Genomic DNA, 24636 nt, shown 5'->3' on the forward strand with positions numbered 1-24636 from the left:
CCGCAAACACAAATAACAGACATCACCTCTCGGCCGTCAGAACCGGCTCAGACTTGGCCGCCGAGAAGCGGGGGAAGGGGATTTGGACGGTGTTTTTATGTGTTTGGGATGCTGTGTTTATTTAACCAGAACCCTTTTGTTTGTCGAGAGGCTCTCCAAGCCTGCAGCTCGGGAGTATGTTCCGGGCCTCCTGTCGTACAAAACACCCAAAGTCTGGCGTAGTGGGCTTTTAAAGCCTTTTTGACAAAACTGATGTAATGGTTCAAATCGAGGAGTATGGCTCGGCTTTCCAGCTCCGTAATAGACTCGAAAACCAGGCCCCTCCGGTCGACCGTGGCTATGACCTAGCATGCTATCATGCTATAGTAATTAGCCGGCCCCTCAGTCCAACCCTGTGCTTTGCGGACATGCCGTGCCCAGCGACCCCGATGAGTTACGTGTGCATCTGTTGAACGACTTCAGTGCCTTGCCGAGGAATATCGCCGCGCGATTTATGAACGCGCCGCCCCTTAAGTTTCCAGTGTGGACGGACGTATGGATAGCTTCTCCAAACCGAAATCTGCTTATTCAGCGACATGAAGAACGCGCATCAACGTTTTTGTATAAACTCTTTTTTTATTTTTTTTTATCCCGCCTGGTCCGAGAGACCGTAAAGCCAACCGGTGATTTAACTCCTCGCTGGCGAGGAGCCCGAGAAGACATCTGGCCCTGCTCAAGACAAACCGCCATGGAGGAGATGAGGAGGCCAGGGGAGGTCTCTGTGGCGGATCAGTGGCCCAGATAACCCCCACAGGGTCTGACGGGTCCTCCACAGCCCTGGGTGGGGTCACGGCGGGGGGGGGGGGGGGGGGGGGGGGGGGTGGTGGTGGTGGTGGTGCTGGGTAGAGTGCTTTATGGCAGGCAGCAGGGGTGTAGCCTTGACTGGAAGGAACACCCCCATCCCCCACGCAGTTCTGCGTCCAACAGTGAGGTTCTGGAAGGGAAGGAGGTGTACTGGGGGGGGGGGGGGGGGTGCGGGGGCTGGCGGGGTTGAAGTGAGATGGAATGATGCTAATGAGACAAATAACGTCAGCCATCTTTAAGTGGATCCAGGACGGAGCAAACTAAACAGTGAAGCCGAGAAAACAGAACGGGTAATGGCTTGTTAGGATTCCCGTTTCAAACAAGCAACACTCAAATACTCGGGCTTCAAAGCTGCGTGGTTCCAAGTTCGTTGTTTTTGCTCTGTGAAATTGTTTCAAGTTTCGGTTGGAAAACATTTGTAACACTGCGAATAGACTGGTGGACGCAGAGCTTGTTTTGCACGAGGGCTGCGATGATGGGTCGATTGATCGACCGAAACGTACCATGTATCAAGTACCAACAACAAGCATTTCCCATTAATGTTGTAGGGCAATTCAAGTCTAATATCTGGTTCATGGATTGTTTATGGAAGGAAATAGTTGACCTTCCTTTGGCTGCTTGTCAGACAAAGAAAGCACATTTAAGAGACCTGACTTTGAACTCTTATTCAGGACATTTTAGAAATGTTTATTTTAAAGACACAGTCTCGCTGAGCAGCCTGTCTCTCAAGGTACGGGAGGTTTTAAATGAGACGGTCTCTCTGAGATCCCCATCCCTCAGGGCACTGAGACGGTCTCTCTTATCTCGGAGACCCTGTCTCTCTTGGAAGAATGTTTTTAAAGAGACTGTCTCTCTCTGAGCGGGAAGAAGGCTTTTAAAGAGGTGGTCTCTCTCAAGGGTAGGTTTTTAAAGAGACGGTCTCTCTCTGAGCGGTCTCTCGGGTACGGCCTCTCTTATGCTACTCGACTGCGTGGTGCGCTGGATGTGACAGCCGGGGCCGCCAGGAGGGGAGGTGCAGCCGGGGAGAAAGAAAAGGCCTGTGTTTTTACAACGGCGACTCAATCGGATCAAAGTGGAGGGGGGGGGGGGGGGGGGGGGGGGGGGATTAAAAGGCATTGTTTAGTGCCCCAGCGCCTCCCCCCAGCCCCCGCCCCGCCCGCCCTAGGCCGAAGAATAGCTCTAAGCCAGCATAGTGCTTATTGTCATAATCCATACACTTTCAATTGACTCTGGAATGCTCTTGCTTGGATAAGTGTGTGTGTGTGTGTGTGTGTGTGTGTGTGTGTGTGTGTGTGTGTGTGTGTGTGTGTGTGTGTGTGTGTGTGTGTGTGTGTGTGTGTGTGTGTGTGTGTGTGTGTGTGTGTGTGTGCTCTGCTTTCTCCATCTCATTCCCAGAAGAAGTGTGTGTGTGTGTGTGTGTGTGTGCTCTGCTTTCTCCATCTCATTCCCAGAAGAAGTGTGTGTGTGTGTGTGTGTGTGTGTGTGTGTGCTCTGCTTTCTCCATCTCATTCCCAGAAGAAGTCTAGTGTGTGTGTGTGTTTGTCCGCCCATAGTCAATGGACATGCACTTGTGTGCAAAGGGAGTGTTTGAGACGGTGTGGCTGTGCGTCGTGCGCATCAGTGCACGTGCGTCAGACCGGCAGCCACCCACTCGCGCGCCTGTGTGTGTGTTTGTCTGTAACGGCCCTCAGCTGTTCCTGTTTCTGCCAGCACCAGCCTTGTGTTGCCATAACCCCAATCTGCCCCCGGTTGCCGTGGAAACGGTCGAGATGGTGGGGGGGGGGGGGGTTGAAGGGAAAGTCCCTACACATTTAGACCCCGGGTCCACACAAATATCACAACTGTACATCCAACCCCCCCCAAACCCGACCCTACCCCCCCCCCCCCCCCCCCCCCCCCCCCACCCCAGCTCTGTGTGATGGAGCAGGGGGTGTGTGAGGCTATTTGTAGCCTCTGTTTGTGTAGGCGGCGGTTGTGGTATAGAGACAGCAGAGTGGCTCTCAGACACCGGGTGGGGAGGCTGGCTGGTGGGATGTGGCCTTTTAAATCAGTGCGTTGAGCCGCGACGTCTCTCTCTGTGAACCCGGCGGGCTGACGATAGCTGTGCCACTCGCATCGCGGTGTCTGTTTAGATTAACCGAAGGAACGGTGAAGTGTGCGTGTGTGTGTGTGTGTGTGTGTGAGAGATCATTTACACTGACATTTTACATTCAGGCCATTTAGCAGATGCCTTTATCCAAAGCCACTTACAATAAGTAAATTTGTCAGAAGAAAGAGAAACAACGATGCATCTCTGTCGGTACAGTAAGGGGAGTTCATAGAACCAAGTGCCGAGCACTTACGATCGCTAGGTTAACCCGTTCCCCGTGCACGACAAAGATAGCTAGGATAAGATGCTACACAATGCCATGTACTATTTTTTTAAGTGCCAGGACATATAACATACAATAACTGCGTACATTAAGTGCCAGGACGTACAGCTCCAAATACAAGTAGTACACGCTTTGCATTCACAGATTAGGACTGACCACAGCTATGGATAAGAATTCACACATTTGAATCCCACTGCACATCTTCCTGTCAACGTGTCTATTTCCGGGCCCTTTCTGTGATTGAATACCATGCCATACCCTACATGCTGGTTCCTAGCCGCGATGCTAACATGTCGCGATAAGGTGGTCAGCGCGGCTGCTGGCTACTTTGATGTCCTGCCAGAGACGTATGTGACCTGACCCGTACCTCTCTTCTTCTTCTCCCCACAGGGACGGCATGTCAAAACAGGACAGCTGGCGGCCATCAAGGTCATGGATGTCACTGAGGTAAGGACTAACTGCCGCGGCACACAGACAAGCTAACATGGCTAACAAGGCCTTGTGCCAGGTGATGGTTAACACAGGTCCATCCGATTTACACTTTTTTTTTTTATGTTCATTTTTTATGTTAAGTAATTTAATAAATTATAATTTTTAAGAAGAAAAGTAAGATTATCATTTTTTTCTATATCTTGAGAAATGGCTCGAATTTAAGTTTTTAATATTTTTTTCAAATCTCTAGTATTTTCCTTATGTTGTGAAACAGCTCTAAATTGTCAGAGGTTAGAATACATTTTTTAACCTCTAGTTCAACTAAAAGTCTCAATGGTTAGGATTCGAATTGCTGTTTGCAACCGAAGAGTGTCACGCGGGAAACGCATTTAAAGATTAATATCAAGGAAGAAACGCCAACGATGTACCAGTAGGCGGGTGGCAAACGCCACGGTTTAACATATACTGAATTTGGCAAAGGGTTTAAAAAAAAACGAAAAAAAAACAGTTGGTGCTTTCGTCACATGCGTGAATCCTCTGTCTGACTGCTCTCATTGTCTGAATCCGTCCCCACAGATAGCTACTGTGGCTGCTGAGGCCGGATAGATGCATTTATGCGGAGGGGAGGGAGAGAGGCAGAGAGACAGTGAATTCCTGTATCTGTAACGAGGCTGTCTGAACGTCTACTTTATAATCAGCAGGGAAACGTTAGAATCTCTTCCTGTCTCGCGTTAGCTGTCTCTACCTCTCTTTATCTTTCCTTCTCACTATTTTATTCGATGTTTACTTAAGTGCGTCATTTAATTGTTTGCTGGGAGGGGACACACACACACACACACACACACACACACACACACACACACACACACACACACACACACACACACACACCAAGAGGCTGTGAAGTTTGCCCTCAGAGAACAGCAGAGTCTCTAGATTCAACGACTACTGTTGAATAGACGTCTTGATGCCACGCCTCCTTGTTGCGGCCCTTGAAGTGGTGTGATCCACACGCCTGACTGCAGCCCACGTAGAACAACTGTGACATCACACACACACACACAATATGGCAACATGTCCAGACATGCCCTCTGCCGTTCCCCTCTCTCGTGCTCTCTCAATCATCTCAAGATTCGAAGGGCATTCATCGTATAGTAAACATACAACTACGTCTACGTTGCCAAGGCACGAAAAGAAAAACGGGTTTTAGCAAAAGTAGAATGACATCGTAAAATGACACACAGATCTGAACAGAGTACCGACTCCTGTCTGTCTGTCATGAAGAGTGAGAGTATTAGGTTTTCGCTTTCTTATCGTCACCGGCTGATGTCGAGACTGTTGCTCAACAGAAGTATTCCGGTCCATCGCCGTGACGATACTAGGTGTGTGCCTTCCTGTCATGAACTCATCAGCTAAAGATCAACAAACACTCTTTTTTTCGACACAACGGGTGCCCTTCTGTTAGTCCTCAAATGTCCTGAGGGCCTGGAAAAGCAAAAACCTAGCTCTGTCTGTCTGTCTCTCGTTCTGTCGCTGTCACTCGCTTTTTTAGCTCTCTCCCTCTTTTTTCTCTCTTTCCTTTCTTCTGTATCTCTCTCTCACTTCCTCTGTGTCTCTCTCTCACTTGTTATTCTCTGTGTCTCTCTCATTTCTTATTCTCTGTGTCTCTCTCTCCCTTATTCCGTGTCTCTCTCTCCCTTATTCTCTTTCTCCCTTCTTCTGTCCCTCTCCCTTCTTCTGTCTCTCTCCCTTCTGCTGTCTCTCTCCCTTCTGCTGTTTCTCTCTCTCATCTCGGTCTCTCTCTTCTTCTGTGTCTCTCATTTCTTGTGTCTCTCTCTCTTCTGTGTCTCTCACTTCTGTCTCTCTCCCTTCTTCTGTGTCTCTCTCTCTTCTCTGTCTCTCTCTTCTTCTGTGTCTCTCTCTCCCTTCTTCTGTGTCTCTCTCTTCAGTGTCTCTCCCTCTTCTCGGTCTCTCTCTTCTGTGTCCCTCTCTCTCTTCTTCTGTGTCTCTCTCTCTCTTCTTCTGTCTCTCTCCCTTAAGTGTCTCTCCCTCTTCTTCTGTGTCCCTCTCTCTTCTTCTGTGTCCCTCTCTCTTCTTCTGTGTCTCTCTCTCTCTTCTCGGTCCCTCTCTTCTTCTGTGTCTTTCTCTTTCTTCTGTGTCTCTCTCTCTCCTCTTCTGTGTCTCTCTCTTCAGTGTCTCTCCCTCTTCTCGGTCTCTCTCTTCTGTGTCCCTCTCTCTCTTCTTCAGTGTCTCTCCCTCTTCTCGGTCTCTCTGACTTCTGTGTCAATCTCCCCTCCTCTCTATCTCGCCTCTGCCTCTGTTATGTCTCCCTTTCCCTCCCTCCTTCCCTCCCCCATGCTGCTACAGTCCACGCCACTTGGGGTTTCGTACCAGGTGGTATCATGTACTTTGTGATTAGCCATCGTTGACTAATGCCAGACGCCTTTCCACCGCGCAAAGAGCCGTGGAGTCTGTCTCCCTAACGCCGCTCGACAGGACAATACACAAACCCTTTCTCCTGCCACATCTGCTGTACATGCTTAGTGTCGGTATTTATTGGATAACTATCTAGGGTATTTATTGCACATTCGTTCAAGCTGTATTGGAATTGCTAATTATTTTAAGTTTTCCATCCGTGGGCTCTTTCTTCTTACTCGTTCTCTCTTCTCAATCTCTCTGGCTCGCCCTCTTGTTCGTGGCGTCTCTTCTCCTCAGTCTCTGTCTGCTTCTCGGTCTGCCTCTGCCTCTCTCTCATTAATAGTAATGTTGGCCCACATTCCGTCTGCGGCTTCCATCTCATTTATTGAATCCAACCGACCCCAACTGCTGCAATCTTGCAACCGAATTTCCCAATTTTCAATCCTCATTTTGTTGGTGATGGATAGGTTGCTATAGAAACGTAGGACGAAACTCGTATCCCCAAATGGCTCCAATGTATGAAACAGTGGCGCACACGCACACACACGCACGCACGCGCAAGCGTAGCCTTTTACCTGTGTCTACATGGGAAGCAAAATAAGCGTAAAGCTAGCCAGTTAGCTGTCTGCGCTAGCCGCGTGCGCGGGCTCAATTTGCATGCAGCCATTAATCTTTGTCAGCGAGCCGCCCGTGACATTTCGCCACGGACGTCACGCTGTGATTGGCCCCTTCCTCCGCACTCGGCAGGGCTGACCCTTAACCTACATAACGCCTCTATAAGACGCCATTACATCCTTGTTAGAATAGCCGTTGAAAGTGATCTCATTGGCGAGTTAATGGGGCAACTGCTTTTGTTCAAACCAAAGTCCAATCTCTACGTGTGCCAACTCACTGCCCAAATATTCCCGGTCCGTGATTAAGACACCATTTTATCCAATCTTTTACCTCATCTCCACGGTCGTCGGATCAAAAATGAAAGCTCGGTCATAGTTGCACAATCCCCTGAGCAATTATTGCACAAATCCATCAACAATATATTAACATTCTCCAGCGTGTTAAAGGCCTGTATCCTGCTGCTGTGTTAATACACACCGTGTGTGTGTGTGTGTGTGTGTGTGTGTGTGTGTGTGTGTGTGTGTGTGTGTGTGTGTGTGTGTGTGTGTGTGTGTGTGTGTGTGTGTGTGTGTGTGTGTGTGTGTGTGTGTGTGTGAGAGAGAGAGAGGCGTGCTGACACTCCATTACTCCACTCATTAGTGTCTACGCTTGAGGGCGGTTTCTTACAACCCACAGTGGTTCATTCATTACACACACACACACAGACAGACAGAGAGACAGAGAGACAGACAGACACAGAGCTATATGTCACGAACAAATGAACTGAATACAGTGTCCAATACATTCTAGTATTCAAATATAGATTTGCATACACGTTACCCATACCATTCAAATGACCTCATATTTTTCCCAAACAAGCTGTGGAATATCTCGATTTGCTTTGAAGAAATTACCATTCCTGCCTAATTCCTCAATGACTCATGGCTAATTACGTTTGTGTGTGTGTGTGTGTGTGTGTGTGTGTGTGTGTTTCTCTAGGACGAGGAGGAAGAGATCAAGTTGGAGATCAACATGCTGAAGAAGTACTCTCACCACAGGAACATCGCCACCTACTATGGGGCCTTCATCAAGAAGAGCCCCCCAGGACACGATGACCAGCTCTGGGTACGTCTCCACTACCAGGCCGGGGCTTCAGGGCCTCTGTGGAGGAAACGCACCATATATTTATTTCGATATATTTTTTACATTTTTATTAATTATTTATAGACGTTCTGTATTTTTGAATCATGTCTGTTGTCACCAGCCTATTTCACTTTTGCGTTAATTTATTGAGTTGTTTACATTTGTATCATGTTCCTCTTAAGTTAGCTTGGTTCTTTCTGTTGTTGGAGCACGAAACCGCCAAGTTAGCGCTTTGTTAGCTGTGAGTTAGCGGTAGGTTATCGGTTAGTTAGCTTTGGTTCGATAGCTGTATGTTCCCTTTGTCTGTAAATGTTTGCTAACTATCGTAATGCTAAGCTTCCATTATGTTTGCTGTAGCTAAGCATCACGTTAGCGGTAAGTTTGCTGCCAGCTGTTTTGATAGCTGTAGGTTCACTTAGTCTGTAAATGTTAGCCAACTATAGCACCGCTTAGCAACGGTGAGTTAGCGGTAGGTTATTGATTAGTTAGTCGCAAGCTGTTTGACATTCATAGCTTCACTCGGCCTTTAAATGCTTGCTAACTAACGTGTGTGTGTGTGTGTGTGTGTGTGTGTGTGTGTGTGTGTGTGTGTGTGTGTGTTGCAGCTGGTCATGGAGTTCTGCGGGGCGGGCTCCATCACCGACCTGGTGAAGAACACTAAGGGGAACCAGTTGAAGGAGGACTGGATCGCCTACATCTCCCGGGAGATCCTCAGAGTGAGCCTCGACTTGTCCCCGTCGCTCCCTGCCTCTCCTCCTTCTAGCTCTGTGTCTCTTCTCCTCGTCTCGTCTCCTAGCCTCGTCTCACCCATTCTTCTCTTCCCTTGTCACTTTCTTTCTGTGCTCTTTGTATTCGCTTGCTTCTACCCCGCCAGTGTCTGATTGATCGGCTTATCTTTTCTCTCCGTCTTTGTCTGTCTGTATTTATGTCGCCAACTCCTATTCAAACATATCCGTGTGCACCAACGCAAATTGATGACAACCAACATGAAACAAATCAACTCTATCTCTCTCGCTTTCTGTTTCTCTCTCTCTCTGTCTGTGTCTGTCTGTTTTTATATTGACAACTTCCCATTCAAACATAACTGTCAACCAACGTAAAATTATGACAACAACCACATGAAACAAATCAACTCTCTCTCTCGCTCCCTCTCTGTCGCACTCTCTCTCTCTCTCACTCTCTCTCTCTCTCTCTCTCTCACCCTCTCCCGTAGGGTCTCGCCCACCTCCACGCCCACCACGTCATCCATCGAGACATCAAGGGCCAGAACGTTCTGCTGACGGAGAACGCCGAAGTCAAGCTGGGTACGACACACGCCAAACTCTGTCTGTAAAAACAATTATGAAACAGGGTTAGCCGTTTTATCATTAGGCGCCTTGGAAACTCATGCTCCGTGATTATAACGTTTCAATTGGTAAAAGGACATTTATAAAGCGCTTTTATCCAAAGCGCTTTATTGCCTAACGTTCACCCCTTCATGCACACATTCACACCCCGACGGAGGTGTCAGCCACGCAGGGCGACAGCCAGCTCGTCGGGAGCTGTTAGGATAAGGCGCCTCGCTCAGGGACACCTCGACTCCAGATAGGAGGAGCCGGGGATCGAACTACGGGTTGGCTTAGCTTAGATCAGGAGGTGGAGCAGTTGTCTTGTTACCGAAAGGTTGCTAGTTCGATCCCCGGCTCCTCCTAGCTGAGTGTTGACGTGTCCCTGAGTAAGACGCTTAAGCCATTGCTTTGCAATGATTGACTGTGCCGTCGGTGTGTCAATCATTGCGTATTAACCGATGTAAGTCGCTTTGGATAAAAGCGTCTGCTAAATGCCCTAATTGTAATTGTAATTGTAATTGACCTACTGCCGCCCCTACTGCTGAAACATTACCTGATGCTGATTATTGATACTCTTAGGTTTTCAACCAATTCAGACAGATATTTTTGTCTCTAGATCCGTAATCCCGCAGTACATGTAACAAATTGGCACCAATGACACCAGAACAATCATAATTTGGCACAGAGATTCACTGCAAGCAGTAGGCCTACAATCCATCCAAAGAATCTGGAAAGTCTCCCTGTGAAAACTCAAAGTGTAGTCAAACGAGACCGTATGATTATATATATATATCACGTCCCTCACGACGTCGACATCCCGAATAACCCCGTCGTTCCCTAGTTCCGCGTTTCAACGCCGCTTTACGTTTCCGATCGCGATCCGCACACAAAATGGCCGCCATGGCGGTCCGCTGTGTAAACGGTGCCCCTCTTAACGCCCCCCCTCCCCCCAGTGGACTTCGGCGTGAGCGCCCAGCTGGACCGCACGGTGGGCCGCCGGAACACCTTCATCGGCACGCCGTACTGGATGGCGCCCGAGGTCATCGCCTGCGACGAGAACCCCGACGCCACGTACGACTACAGGGTGAGGAGCGCCTGGACCACCCCCCCTCTGTGTGTGTGTGTGTGTGTGTGTGTGTGTGTGTGTGTGTGTGTGTGTGTGTGTGTGTGTGTGTGTGTGTGTGTGTGTGTGTGTGTGTGTGTGTGTGTGTGTGTGTGAGAGCAGTTGTCTTGTAACCTAAAGGTTGCTAGTTCGATCCCCACCTCCTCCGAGTGTTGACGTGTCCCTGAGCAAGACACCTAACCCTAACTGCTCCTGACGAGCTGGCTGTTGCCCTGCGTGGTTGACTCTGCCGTCGGTGTGTCAACGTGTGTATTAACCGATGTAAGTCGCTTTGGATAAAAGCGTCTGCCGAATGCCCTAAATGTAAACCCAATGTCTTGCTGTTGCAGAGCGACCTCTGGTCGACCGGCATCACGGCCTTGGAGATGGCCGAAGGAGCTCCACGTGAGTTACACCGTCTGACCACGCCTCATCAGATCAGCCGTGGGACCCCCTACCAACTGTAACTGACGCGTGTGTGTGTGTGTGTGTCCCCCACAGCGCTCTGCGACATGCACCCGATGCGTGCGCTCTTCCTCATCCCAAGGAACCCTCCCCCTCGACTGAAATCTAAAAAATGGTACGTGACCCTGTTTCTTTTGTATGCGTGTGTATAAAGAACTTGTGGGAGTGTGTGTGTGTGTGTGTGAGGGGGGCGATGATGACACTTGTTCGAGATCTATTCGTCGCGTTAATCCTCACACAAGACTTGGGGTCGGGTGTGAACATGAGCCTTAGTGCTCGGCGATATTTACTCCCAGAATGCATTGTTTTGCTTTGACAGCTGTCAAACCGGTTGTACGTCCACGCGTCGAATAGTCTACCGGTCTGAAAGGAGGGGAGTACGATCGGGTGTTTACACAGTCTGAATTAAATGTACTCGTTCCAACGTCGACGCAAACCGATTGACCCGAGGTCGTTTTAAGTGCGTTGTTATTCCTCTCTTCCCCCCGGGGCCGGCCTGTTCCAAACCTTTTTATTCTCCTCCGTCTTGGCACGGCCGTCCCCAGTCGTCCCTTGAAGTCCCCCGACGTTTCCGGAGCGTGTGTGTGCGCTCCATGTGGCGCCGTGGCGTCAGGGGAACAGTGCGCACGTTGGCGTGGCAACAAAAGGGCCGCGATCCAATAGTCCTTTTGATGAGCGCTTCTGCGTGGCCTTCGGCTTCCTAAAGGCAGACGTCGTTCCGACTGTTCCCATACGTACTAAGCTTGGGAACGGGGGGATTTGGAGCGTTTTTTTGGAGGTCGGCTCGTTAAGTCTTACAGGCTGTGATTGGCTGACGGCAATTGTCGTCGTTTACCGAGGCTGGAGTCGCTTCTTTACCCGCTGCTCGACCCCCGTAACGGCTTACGCGCGTCTCTTCAAAGTTGAAGCGAGCAAGCGATACGGAAGAGTGGGGGTGGAATAGAGATAGGGTTTTGGAATGCGGCCACGGTCTCGAATTCTTCCCCGTCGTCGCCGTCTCTCTCCCCTTCCGCCGTCGAGGCTCGGAGCATCTGCGTTGCACCTGCTCCCCGCCGCGAGGCACGGGGGTCTGGCACGGCCTCCCGGGACACGCACACGTACACACACGCACTCACACACACACTAATACATAAGCACACGTACACACGCACACTACTTCCCTCCTATCAGCCCCTCTGATGTGCTGATATGACTAGTGCTGTAGGTCTTTGAAGTTGGGCGGAATGTTTGTCCAAAAAGGTCCGTTACTTTGAGCATCCTCACTGGTTGTGACCCGTGGTCCCCTCTAAGGAGCGAGGTCTAGTGATACAAGCGACAGGCTGATCTAGGACAGGATCACTGAGCTCACAAGACGAGGGTTCATGGTTTCCACGGTTGTCCACGTTCCATTCCGTTTGTGGTCCTGTTTTTGATCATTCCCTTCTTCTTGAGTCAAACCGCGTGGCGTCTTCTCATTGAGTTGAACGCAAAGTATTTGAAACGTGGGGATTTTGCAACCTTCCACCTCCTCCAACCTCCACCGTCATCTCTACTACACCCTTCCTCCTCCACCTACACCACCACTTCCTACCTCCACCACACTCCTCCACCTCCAACCTCCACCGTCATCTCTACTACACCCTTCCTCCTCCACCTACACCACCACTTCCTACCTCCACCTCACTCCTCCACCTCCACCCTCCACTGTCATCTCTACTACCACTCCATCTCCCCCCCCCCCCCCCCCCCCTCTCCTCCAACCTCCTTCACTAACCGCCACACCACCTCCACCTCCCCTCCCCGCCAGGTCCAAGAAGTTCATCAGCTTCATCGAGGCGTGCCTGGTGAAGAACTACACCCAGAGGCCGCCCACGGAGCAGCTGCTGAAGCACCCCTACATCCGGGACCAGCCCAACGAGAGACAGGTCCGCATCCAGCTCAAGGACCACATCGACCGCACCAAGAAGAAACGCGGCGAGAGGGGTGGGTTCTCCCGCCGTCTCTCTCCCCCCCCCCCCCCCCCCCCCCCTTAGTTTGGCTCTCCCTCTAGGTGCTGCGCCCCGTCCGATCGATCGGCGAGAGGGGGGGGGGGGAGACGGTACACTGATGCCTTGATCTTCTCGACCCGGGGACGTTTTCTTTTCTTTGGTCGGCTAGACTGTTACGGGATGTCTTTGGGTTGTGGACAAAGCGAGACGAGCGAGGGTGTTATTTTGAGCTTCGGTTCAACACGTCGACGAGTGTTTCCCCGCTTGCCGAGATACCCAGGAACAAATAGGCGCTGAATCGAGAACTCACTCGATAGATGCAGCCCTTGTTGTTTCTCTGTTTTGATTTCCTTTTTCGTCCGTCTTTCTGTCTTTCAGTGGTTTCTTCTCTCTTCCCGTCTGTCCTCCTTTCGGTCCTTTTGATTTAGTCTTGTGTGGATGTTCTCTTCCTATCCATTTCTGTCCCGCCCTGTCTAGATTTGTGTCCTTATTTTCGTCTGATTCACTGCTCCGCCTCTCTCCCTGCCCTCGTTTCCTCCTCCTCCCGTCTCTATTCTGTCATCCCATCCTCCTCTTTGACTCCTTCTCCACCTCGTCCGGTCTCTCCTCCTCTTGTCTCTATTCTGTCATCCCGTCCTCCTCTTTGACTCCTTCTCCACCTCGTCCGGTCTCTCCTCCTCCCGTCTCTATTCTGTCATCCCGTCCTCCTCTTTGACTCCTTCTCCACCTCGTTCGGTCTCTCCTCCTCTTGTCTCTATTCTGTCATCCCGTCCTCCTTTGTTCGACACTGTCCATCCCGGTCGGTGTCTCCTCCTACCGTCTCCAGTCCTCTCTCTCCCCTTCCTCTAGCCCTAAAGGCTACAGTGGTGGCCGCTCAGACAGAACACCCATATCCGTTTTCGAAGCACTCACTTTGTCGTTGTCTCCCTCCGCGCAGACGAGACGGAGTACGAGTACAGCGGCAGCGAGGAGGAAGAGGAGGAGCCCGCGGAGCAGGACGGGGAACCAAGGTGTGACCTTTGACCTCCCAGGGTTCAGACACATCCGACTCTTCACCTCCACGAGCTAAAGTGTCTGAATGGTGGACAGTGTTGTGGAGGGCTCACGAGATCCATATAGGCGGTTGGATTCCAGGGGTTTGGGTTGGTTGGTGGCCCAGCTGGATCTTTAGAATCCATTGTTGAGGAAACTAAGAGTTTTGTGTTTTTTAAAGAGGCTCTATAAAGTCCCGACTGTGCTTCCTCATTGCATTCCACCGTCGCCAGTGTCAGAGGAAGTCCTGTGTGTCACTTATGAGTAACGCACTGCGTTAGTAATACCCTGAAAGGCTTGGTGTTTGGAGATCGCTGCAAGGGGGGATAAAGTTAACAGCAACAGGATGCCGTGTGTCACGCTGTAAATCACCCGAGAAATGCCTGTAATTCATGATGCTTTGGATAAAAGCATCTGCCAAATGAGGAGTTTGATAAGAGGTGGGAAATCCCTTGTCTTCTAACTAGCGGAGATGGTTTTGAAGTCTGCTCCGAATATTAACTGCTCAAACTTGAAGCAAATGACGACGTTGTAGTATAAAATAATATTCTTCAGTGAGCATTGTTGGCATTGGCTGCTGACGTCCTTTTTCTTACTCTGTGGCGGTGTAGTAAACAGTACTTTTGGAAATGGTACTCAAACAATGAGCCCAGTCCAACAGGGTCTCTGAGAACGTACGGTGTTTATCAAAAATAGTATCTATAACTTCATAAGCTGGCAATCTCCAGCAAGCCTACATTAATAAACATCAGGGGACCCCCAAGATGGTGGAACACTAAATAACATTCTCCTTCCCCATCCTCTCACTCAACCTCCTCCTCCTCTTCCTCCTCCTCCTCCTCCTCCCGCTCCCTCTCCCCCTCCCCCACCTCCTCCCCCTTCCCCACCTCCTCCTCCCTCCCCCACCACCTCCTCCTCCCCCACCCACTCATTCCCCACCTCCCTCCTCCTCCCCCCCCCCCTCCTCCCCCTCCTCCTCCCCCTCCCCCAGCTCCATCGTCAACGTGCCGGGTGAGTCCACGCTGCGCCGGGACTTCATCCGGCTGCAGCAGGAGAACAAGGAGCGCTCCGAGGCGCTGCGGCGGCAGCAGCTGCTGCAGGAGCAGCAGATGAGGGAGCAGGAGGAGTACAAGAGGCAGCTGCTGGCCGAGCGGCAGAAGCGCATCGAGCAGCAGAAGGAGCAGAGGCGGCGGCTGGAGGAGGTGAGTGGGGGAGGGCGTCACCATGGCGATGAGGCGGCGGCGGCGGCGGCGGCGGCCGTCGGCTGTTGGTTTATTGACGTCTTGGTTCTCGTTTTTTGTTGTTCCCGCTGAACGTTGAACTGAAGTTTGTATTTTTCTCCCTCTCTCTCTCTCTCCCCCTTCTATCTCTCCATCGGATCGCTCTCCCCTTCTGCCTCCTCCTTTTCTCTCCCTCTCCCTCCCTCCTTTTTCTCTCCTTTTTCTCCTCATTCTGTTTCCCCTCATTTCCTTTTACCCATTTTACTTGCTCTCGTTCTCTCTCTCTCTCTCTCTCTCGCCCCTCCCTCTCCCTCCCCCCACCTGCTCTCTCTCCCTCCCTCCCTCATTCTCTCTCTCGCCCCTCGCCCCCCCACCTGCTCTCTCTCTCCCTCCCTCCCTCCTTCTCTCTCTCTCTCTCGCCCCTCCCTCCCTCCTTCTCTCTCTCCCTCCCTCCCTCCTTCTCTCTCTCTCTTGCCCCTCCCTCCCTCCATCCTTCTCTCTCTCCCTCCCTCCCTCGTTCGCTCTCCCTTTCTCGCCCCTCCCTCCCTCCCTTCCTCCCTCGCCCCTCCCTCCCTCCCTTCCTCCCTCGCCCCTCTCTTGCCCCTCCCTCGCCCCGGAGCAGCAACAGCGCCGCGAGCGCGAGGTGCGGCGGCAGCAGGAGCGCGAGCAGCGCCGCCGCGAGCAGGAGGAGAAGCGCCGCGTGGAGGAGACGGACCGCCGCCGCAAGGAGGAGGAGGAGCGCCGGCGGGCCGAGGACGAGAAGAGGAGGAACGACCGGGAGCAGGTCGGTCCCAGAACCACCCCCCCACCACCATCACCCCCATCCCACCACTGGGAGCGAGTCGCAGCCATCCCAAGAGTCCAATCAGCGTTTCGGGATTCTTATGCTACGGCCACACCAAACGCGTTGCTCGCGTTAGGGGCGTTGAAAATCGGCATTTTTGCATAGGGAACCATTGGTTTAGGCGCGGTACACGCGTTGAAGCGTTGAAGCGTTGCGTTGGGGGCGTTAGGCGCGGCAGTTGCACGTAATTACGCACGTAAACGCAGTAACGCGCCCAACGCACCAACGCCCGGAGTTCAGAAAATTGAACTTTCAACGCTCCAACGCGTGACGCTTAGCCGCGGTAGCCAATCAGCGTGGAGCTTGACCCGACGTCACTGGCAGAGAGTAGTGAGCTTGCACAGAAGCATACGGCCGACATCTTCCTTTTTTCTGGGTGGAAATAGTAACATAGTTACGCCATTAAATGCGTTTATGGAAGCATTTTTAGCGAGAAATGTGCATTTTACTTTCATAATGTTCGCTCAGTGAATGTGAAGGATGTTTGGTTTGATAGTTATGACGAAGAGGGAACGCTCCGTTCACTTGCATGGACATGGACTCATCTAGCTGCGTTGGCGCGTTGACGCGTTGGAAGCGTTGAACCACCACACACTGGTCAAGCGTCAGGTTAGGCGCGTTACTCGCGTTGTCCAACGCGAGTAACGCGGTTGGTGTGGCCGCACCATTAGATACAATACTCTGTTAATACTCAAGCTAGCTTCACCAGCTAGCTTCACCAGCTAGCTCCACCAGCTAGCTCCACCAGCTAGCTCCACCAGCTATCTCCACCAGCTAGCTCCACCAGCTAGCTTCACCAGCTAGCTCGTAGGTATAAATGATCCTGGACCATTTCTGAGGTCAAGGCTGATCACAGAAGCGCTTTAACTGGTATATATATTCTACGATTAAAAGGCGCTGGCTAGCCCGTACCTATTGAGAGTCCCGAAAGCCCTTCCGAGCTACGCTAGTTTGCGTCACAAAGTCCGTCGTCGTCAGTTGGATTGGACAGTACCGACTGTTGTAACGTTATTTCATTATTCAATTGTGAAAGTTTCCCGCCTGGTAACTTAGAGGGGCTCAATCTTACAGTGCCACTTAAAAAACTAGGACAATTATGTGCGCTAAATCAGTCCATTTTCACCACCAAATAAGTTTCATGGCACCGTATTGTAATAACAAACCCAAGAAAAGAAGATGGAGGGTCCTACTTCTGGACCCACCTTTTGTTTCCCGTTTCCTGGCCCTCCACCAACGGCGCGGCGTGCTTTGTGTTGATTGACAGGAGTACATCCGCCGGCAGTTGGAGGAGGAGCAGAGGCACCTGGAGATGCTGCAGCAACAGCTGCTCCACGAGCAGGCCATGCTGTTGGTGAGAGAGAGACACACACACACACACACACACACACACACACACACACACACACACACACACACACACACACACACACACACACACTAGGGATGGGCATTCGATTAAGTCGTCCTGGTCGATCGTCGTGAGAACTAGCGATCAATTTTCGATTAATCATTCATATTTTTATATTAAAATTAACTATTTATATGCTCTATTCAAAATGCAATGGAAATTTTCTGGTCAGATTTAGAAGCGGAAGAACGGCTCAATCGGAATAGAAAATGATCCTATGTACGCCTCAATCGGAATACACGAGAATGCGCGAGAGACATACGGACGTGCGCACTTTTGTAAACGCCGTGTATACGGTACATTCGGATCGCATGATAGGAATAGTTCTATTCCGATAATGAATCGAATCGGATCAGAAGTGTCTATGAATACAATTCTCTGATCGGAATAGAATTCCAACGCGGAATAGAAGAGGTGGTGTAGTCCACCATGATCGACATGTGTACACTTATTCCGATTGGTTTGGGCTGGGTGCGGCTACTTTTTGAGTTGGAGAGATGGCATCAGCAGTCGCAGTAGTTCGTCCCTCTGTACTTTTATGCGCACCGAACTGGACCTCTGTCAAGGAAATTCGATTTTTTTGCCTGATTCACGTCTTTCTTAGCACTCCGCCACTTGTCAACCCCAGCATGTCCGGTTGCTAAGCGACGTCAGTGTCTTTTGCGGACTATTTCTCTGCTGAACAACGCTACGAATGGTAATAATAAGTAAAAAGACAAACCTTGTGAAGATATAGACAAAATTCTTAATGGTCAATTAGTCGATCGTAAATTAATCATGCCCGTCCCTAACACACACACGCACGTTTATTTCACGGTTATCATCTTGAAATGCAAATGAACCTCTTTGAGAGTTTGAAGCATTTATCTATCGTATGCGATTGGTTCTCTCGGTTGGGTTGGGTTTCACAAAACCTCATGAGTCAAAACAAACAGGATTCTTTCAAGGGTATTTCTTCCCTCCCTCTTTAAGCCGTAGTAAAACAAATCATTTATAACCCCGAACCAACCCGTCCCCTTTCCTAGTGGCTTTGGAGTTATTTGACCCAGACCGATGCAGAATTATGAAATATTCAGATTTCCACAGCAGTTGTGTTTCATCTGCTGTGAATAACAGACATCAGATTTTATTGTACTGTCTTTTATGACAACTATGCGAGTCTCCGTTAAATGACTCACTGCTTTTATGTATCTCATTCTGGATTTTACTGGTTCTACTCGGACGATAGGAATCGAGCATATTTGAGCGCTTTGATTTAAGGATTTCAATTAAAAGCATTGCGATAATTGTTGCGTGCCGACATAATGTTTTTGTTTTGTGTGATTCGCTTTGAATACTAATTGTTCTTTAACCTTATTCAGGGAGTTTTATGGCCCAAGAAAGGGAAAAATTAGAGCTAAAGAGAACAAAAATGATCGTATAATATGATAACGATTTGACATAATTGCAGTCAGTTTTTTAGGGTGCGTAGCGTTTTGCACGGATGCCTCCTTTCAGCTGAGAGGGGGTTCAGCCTTTACTGTCCACCAACGATGGGCTCTGACCAACGCTGTCAACACTCTCTGACCTGATCCCCTAACCAACACACACACACACACACACACACACACACACACACACACACACACACACACCAGGAGTTCAAGTGGCGCGAGCTGGAGGAGCAGCGCAAGGCCGAGCGTCTCCACAAGCGGCTGCAGCAGGAGCAGGCCTTCCTGCTCTCGCTCAAACACGACCGCCAGCCGCCGCCGCCGCCGCAGGGAGGGGCCGGCGACGCCAGCCCGGCCCCCTGCCACGTGCCGGACGGGCCCCCTGCGGCCCTCACCCCGACCCCCCAGGCGCAAGTCCTCGACGGCCCCCTCGCTTTAGACAGACCCCTCGCGGGCGCCCCCCCAGACGCCGCCGTCGAGCCCCATCCCCCGTCCTCCAAGACGGCCGACCCCGACCACGCCCCGCCCGACACCGCGCCCCAAACAAACCGCCAGACCGACGACGCCGGCACCCCCCCCCAGACAGAAGAGGCGGAGCCTGTGGGTTCCCCTCCTCCTCCTCAGCCTACCCTAGAGGTGAACCTCGTCGTCGGGCGCCCCCCTCGCCCGCCCCCGGCTCTGTCTCCCGCTGTCGTCTGCTTCCTCTGGCCCCCCTCCCAACTCGTCTTCTCCCGGTCTGCAGCACGTGGCTCCGGGGGTCAAACGCTGTTTTGTTTTTTTCCTTCCTAGAAAAAAAAAAAATACGACACAAAAAAAGTTGTTTACAGTCCCGACGCCTAGAGGCGACTGAAAACGAGACCAGCCGTGTAAAGCTGACGGAAATGTGTTGTTTGTCTCATTGCGGAGGAGGCCGTGTCCTCTTTCGTTCCCAAAGGACCAGTGTTTCTTAAGGAGGCAGCTCCTCCTACAGCTGGGGGTCCGCGTAGTGGGGTACGACGCGCCCTGAATGTAAAACTACCGGGCTCTGAAGTCCCCCCTGTGTTCCCCGGCACACCAGAGCTGTTTGCGCCCACTGCTGCTTTGCATATCTTCTGTGTACTGACTACTAAACCCTTTCATTAGGCGTTGGTCCCCTTTTTCAGTTTTTCCTGATCGTCGACAAACCTGAAACACGGTTTTAAGGATTCAGTTGCAGTATAACCGCAGCTATGCTAGGTGTGACAAATTGCACACGCATAAGGCATTGGTTTTTGGTTTGTGTTTTTGTCACGGTAGACCAAAACAGACTAGGTCTTGTTTTGTGGCCCCAACCCCATAGCAAGCCCAAAAGATTTTTGCAGTCTGATTTAATGCGATTGTCCGAACTATTCAATAGCACCCTACAATTTGACAACCATCATTCAACGGTTTTCTATGATTTCTAAAGAAACCAAACATTTTCAGGTGTAAAGTATACTATACAAAGCATTACTGCAGTCTGACGTTTACAGCCTAAAGCATCACACACCGCAAGGGGGCTAAGAGTACCCAGCAGCCCCGAGACAAAATCCCCATTCAGCGATGTACGACGACAAACCGGCTCAAATTCCGAATTCGAAGTCTTCACCCGTCTGTGACTTTTCTTGGCTTTTGTCTGAGACTCGATGAACGCCATCTGTTATGGCCCTTTCCCTCCTCTTATTCCTGAATGGCCTTACATGTAGCACCGGGCGCCTTGCCACTGTCCTCCTTCTCGGCATGTAGGTGTGTAACGTGCATGCGTACGACCTGAGGCCCCCGTACTAACAAGCGGGGGCCCCTAACTTCCCGAAAGGCCCCTCGCGAACCGTCGCCACTGACTCCTTAACCGATTTTGTTTCGTCGTCGCTTCTTCTTCGCCCGAGTCGTTACGCGGTTTCCAGGTGAGGTTCCTGGGGAACGTACTTTCCAGAGTAGGGCTGTGCGCACGTTCGTCCGCCCCCTGGCTTCGCGTCGAGGGGTGTCTCGGACCTGTGTGTGGCTGCCGGCCCGTACGCGGTGGTGGTGTAGCTGTCATTCGCCATGCAGATGAACCCTTCGTCTGGCGGTTTTGGAGAATCCCTGAAGGGCTTTCCCAAAAATTGGCGAATGGCAGGAGAAATAAACGGAGGGGAATTTAAAGGAATAACCATTGATTCGAGGTGATTAGCGTGGAATTAACAATGACGGCATTGATATGGTAATGCCGTATCCACTTAACAGAGTGGAGACTGTTTGCTTAATTCATCAAAATCTGGGTTTCGCTTTCTATCCTTTGTACGCCATTTTGTTCCGACACTAAAAGAGTTCCCCTCGGTTATTCACCTCAGCCGCTGACCTCGGCCCGTGTTTGTTCGTACCGTGTCCCTGTGTGTCTCTGGTTCTAACTCCTCCCCTTCCTGTCCCCCTCCCCCCCCCCCCCCATGCTGCGGCCGCCCTCCCCAGGCGGACGAGCGCTACCGCAAGAACATCCAGGGCTCCCCGCAGACAGCCCCGCCCCCCAAGCAGCCCCCCCTGCCCCCCCGCTCCTCCGAACCCTTCTCCAACGGGGCGGGGCCGGCCGAGGCCTCCGCCATGCACCGGCCCATGGAGCCACAGGTAACCCTCCCTCCTCCCTCCCTCCCTCCCTCCCTCCTTCCTCCCTCCCTTCCCTCCTCCCTCCCTCCCTCCCTCCCCCCTCCTCCCTCCCTCCCTCCCTCCCTCCCTCTCTTCCTCCCTCCCTCCCTCCCCCCCTCCCTCCCTCCCTTCCTCCCTCCAACCTCCCTCCCTCCCCTCCTCCCTCCCTCTATCCCACCTCCTCTCCTCCCTGCCTCCATCCTACCTCCTCCCTCCTCTCCCTCCCTCCTTCCTCCCCCCTCCCCCCTCCTCCCTCCTCCCTCCCTCCTTCCTCCCCCTCCTCCCTCCTCCCTCCCTCCATCCGACCTCCATCTCCGCCCTCCCTCCCTCCTCCCCTCCCCTCCTCTCCCCCCTCCCCCCTCGCCCCCCTCCTATGACTCATCACATACTTTACATCAACCAAGATCTAAATGGCTAAAAGATCCACCTTTTTTAAACGTATCGTCATGGCATTTGGACGCCGTGTTTCGGGATCATGTCTTCGAAATTCCTACGCAGTTTTATTTAAAGCTGTCTGATCTGAAACGTCGCCAAAGTCGGAGGTCATTTGAAACCGAAACACTGGCGTGAGAAAAGGGTCCTTCGATGATCCCTCCGCCCTCGAGGGTCGATACATCGGCCTCACACCCAGTGCACTTCTCCACATATATATACCCGGTTGTTGGTCTCGGAAAGGTGTTCACGGACTGCGAGTGAGGTGTGTGAGTGTGTGTGTGTGTGTGTGTGTGTGCGTGTCTGTCTGTGTGTGTGCGCGCATGCGTGCGTGTGCGTGAAAGTGCACGTGTGTACTTTTGACGTTCATCTACCCTCATTCCTCACTGTATCGTCTTCTTGCCCACCCCCACCCCTTCTCCCTCCTCCCCTCTCCTCCTCCTCCCTCCTCCTCCCCCTCCCTCCTCCTCCTCCCCCCTCCCTCCTCCACCTCCTCCTCCCCCCTCTCCCCCTCCTCCTCCTCCCCCCTCTCCTCCTCCCTCCTCCCCCCCCCCCCCTCCACCTCATCCAAGGTCCAGTGGTCCCACCTGGCCGCTCTCAAGAGCAGCACCAGCGCCGCCGCCTCCGCCCCCTCTCCTCCTCCTCCACCTCCCCCCCCCGCCGCCCCCCCCATCGGGGCCCCCCCGCCCGCGGTCGCGCGCTCGCAGTCGTTCAGCGAGCCTGGCGGCGGCGGCGGCGGCGGCGTTGCCCCGGGCTACGCCCAGCTGCACCTGCGCTCCGCCCAGGACCCCCCCCAACACCAACACCACCACCACCACCATCATCACCCATCGCCCGCACGACCCGACCCCCAGCCCCAACCTCCCCAACACCACCACCCCCAGGCCCCCAGCGACGAGGTGCCTCCCAGGGTAAGGACACCGCCGCTCGGACCCCCCCCCCCCACCCGACCCCACCCTGTCCCCGCCGCGGAGCTGGGCAATACGGAGGGCGTCATCGCCTCGACGACGCCATCTCCACCCGGCCTCGCCGATGACGAACGCCTACGCCGCTTTTCGATTGGCTCACGCAACGACGTTTTGTTCTTAGCGAGGGCAGTACTTGGCGTTGGAGTAAAGTCACTTTGGATTCATTATTTGGTCCTTGCTGCTTAAAGGTAGCCTGGTCCTACCAGACTCTCGTACTTCAGTTCATTTGGACAGAGAGTCTGGACCCGCTCAATTGACTAAACGTTAACTCACTTGAAGGCGGGCATCTGTTGAAGTTTAAAACTATTGGATCCGCCCAGTGCCACTCTGGATCTGCCGTAACTAATCGCCAACGTTTGGTCGGGAATCACGTTGCGCGCAGGCTGTAAACAAACCAATCGCCGTGCGTGAAGATGTCCGTCAACGAGAGCTGACTTTAACATCATCGTTCTCAGTCACTCCCTCTGTTCGCTGATTGGATGCAGAAAATTTAGACGGGAGAAAACCCACTAACATACCGCAGACCCAGACGTAGTACTGAATGGAAATTCAAATTGAGCGGAAGTACTTAGGCGGGCGGAGCCAGGCTAGCTTAAAAGACCACCAAAATCACAACTTCACAAAGTGTACATTTTCCATTGCAAGCAAAAAAGGATTGTATGGAAGTACTGTGTATCTCAATCTCATTCTAGAGGTGAATGGCGATATCGATGGCGTTGATATATTGCCCAGCTCTGTCCCCACCAACCCCCCCACCCCCTGACCCTCACCCCGTCACCCCGTCCCCGCCCTCTGCCATCCATCTGTGTTTGCTTCTTCTGTCAACCACGAGCTGGCAACCCATGGCCTGCCCGCGTGCCTTTGAGCTGTGTCGCTGCGCGTTGTCGATTTTAATTATTTTGCTCCGTCTCTGTCTGCCAATGCCTCATTTTGTTCCGCATTTCTCTCAATCGCAGAATGGAGCTGTGATTGTGTGCGCTGATTATGTTTGGCTTCGCCGTGGCTGCTTCTGTGAATCCTGGTGTTCACCTCGTTGTTCCTTTTTCTTTGCCGTCCGCAATCGCAAAAAACGGCTGGCAAAAATCGCTGTTATGCTGTCTTGCCGCGTAGTACTTTTTCGGATGCTCATTCGAGTGTGTGTGTGTGTGTGTGTGTGTGTGTGTGTGTGTGTGTGTGTGTGTGTGTGTGTGTGTGTGTGTGTGTGTGTGTGTGTGTGTGTGTGTGTGTGTGTGTGTGTGTGTGTCAGGTCCCGGTGAGGACAACGTCCAGGTCTCCTGTGCTGTCCCGCCGCGAGTCGCCCTTGCCGACGCAGCCTAGCAACCAGGTCGCCCAGAGGAACGTCGGCAGGTAACCGTGGAAACCAATTCATTCAGTGGACCCCCGCACACAGGAAGTCAACGCTAACAATAAAGTTCGGCAATCCTTTGTTTTGGTCGCCAATGCTAATGCCGCTGCCGTTTGTCACGCCAACAATGACCGTAACACGGATCGGTTGCTAACGCTAATGCTGATGCTAGGCTAATCGCCCCTCCCCTTGGGTCCCGTTAGCAGCGCGGAGCCCCGTCCGCTGTGGGACCGCGTGGAGAAGCTGCAGCCCCGGCCGGGCAGCGGCAGCTCCTCGGGCTCGTCCAACTCCAGCTCCCAGGCTGGCTCCGGGGACCGCTTCAGGCCTCGCTGTGAGTCCCCCGGTACTGTGGCCCCCCTCCTCCCTCACACCTCTACTAACACCCCCCCCCCACCCTCCCCCGCCGCTTGGTGGGGATGCTAGCCTCATGGGCGATGAACTAGAGGCCATCTTGGTCCTAAATGCCGGGTCTAGTAAGCTAGCGACTGGAACCAAGATGGAACAAAGATGGCCGCTAGGTGAACTCGTGAAGCTCTCTCTGAACTGACCTGTCCTGTACAACAAATCGTTATTGAATGGCTTTAAATGTTATATACAGCCTTGGTGTACTGTACTTTACCAACATTATTGAAAGACAAGGATACGATTTTGTTTGTAGATGGGTTGGGAAAAGTTAGGGA

The 24636-nt window shown here is 52.2% G+C and overlaps 1 protein-coding gene across 19 annotated transcripts in view; it reads left to right on the forward strand.

The window, feature by feature from the left end:
• Positions 1-24636, forward strand: part of LOC115542089 (mitogen-activated protein kinase kinase kinase kinase 4) — a 52878-nt gene that overhangs the window by 11413 nt on the left and 16829 nt on the right. For 8 of the 19 annotated variants that reach the window (XR_003976460.1, XM_030354180.1, XM_030354185.1 and 5 more), the window contains exons 3-18: positions 3606-3662; positions 7659-7784; positions 8408-8518; positions 9016-9106; positions 10084-10214; positions 10583-10637; positions 10734-10812; positions 12484-12659; positions 13602-13674; positions 14688-14898; positions 15539-15700; positions 17025-17111; positions 21041-21193; positions 22216-22554; positions 23858-23958; positions 24160-24299. Coding sequence is in view for 17 of the 19 variants with exons in the window: in XM_030354180.1 (XP_030210040.1) it covers positions 3606-3662; positions 7659-7784; positions 8408-8518; positions 9016-9106; positions 10084-10214; positions 10583-10637; positions 10734-10812; positions 12484-12659; positions 13602-13674; positions 14688-14898; positions 15539-15700; positions 17025-17111; positions 21041-21193; positions 22216-22554; positions 23858-23958; positions 24160-24299 (2092 nt within the window). In the remaining 2 variants the exon portion in view is untranslated. Of the gene's footprint in view, positions 1-3605; positions 3663-7658; positions 7785-8407; positions 8519-9015; positions 9107-10083; positions 10215-10582; positions 10638-10733; positions 10813-12483; positions 12660-13601; positions 13675-14687; positions 14899-15538; positions 15701-17024; positions 17112-18805; positions 21003-21040; positions 21194-22215; positions 22555-23857; positions 23959-24159; positions 24300-24636 lie in introns of those variants that run through there. The other 11 variants (XR_003976461.1, XM_030354184.1, XM_030354188.1 and 8 more) reach the window with 8 other exon arrangements.

Source organism: Gadus morhua, chromosome 4 (assembly GCF_902167405.1).
Source record: "Gadus morhua chromosome 4, gadMor3.0, whole genome shotgun sequence".
Taxonomy (NCBI): Eukaryota; Metazoa; Chordata; class Actinopteri; order Gadiformes; family Gadidae; genus Gadus; species Gadus morhua.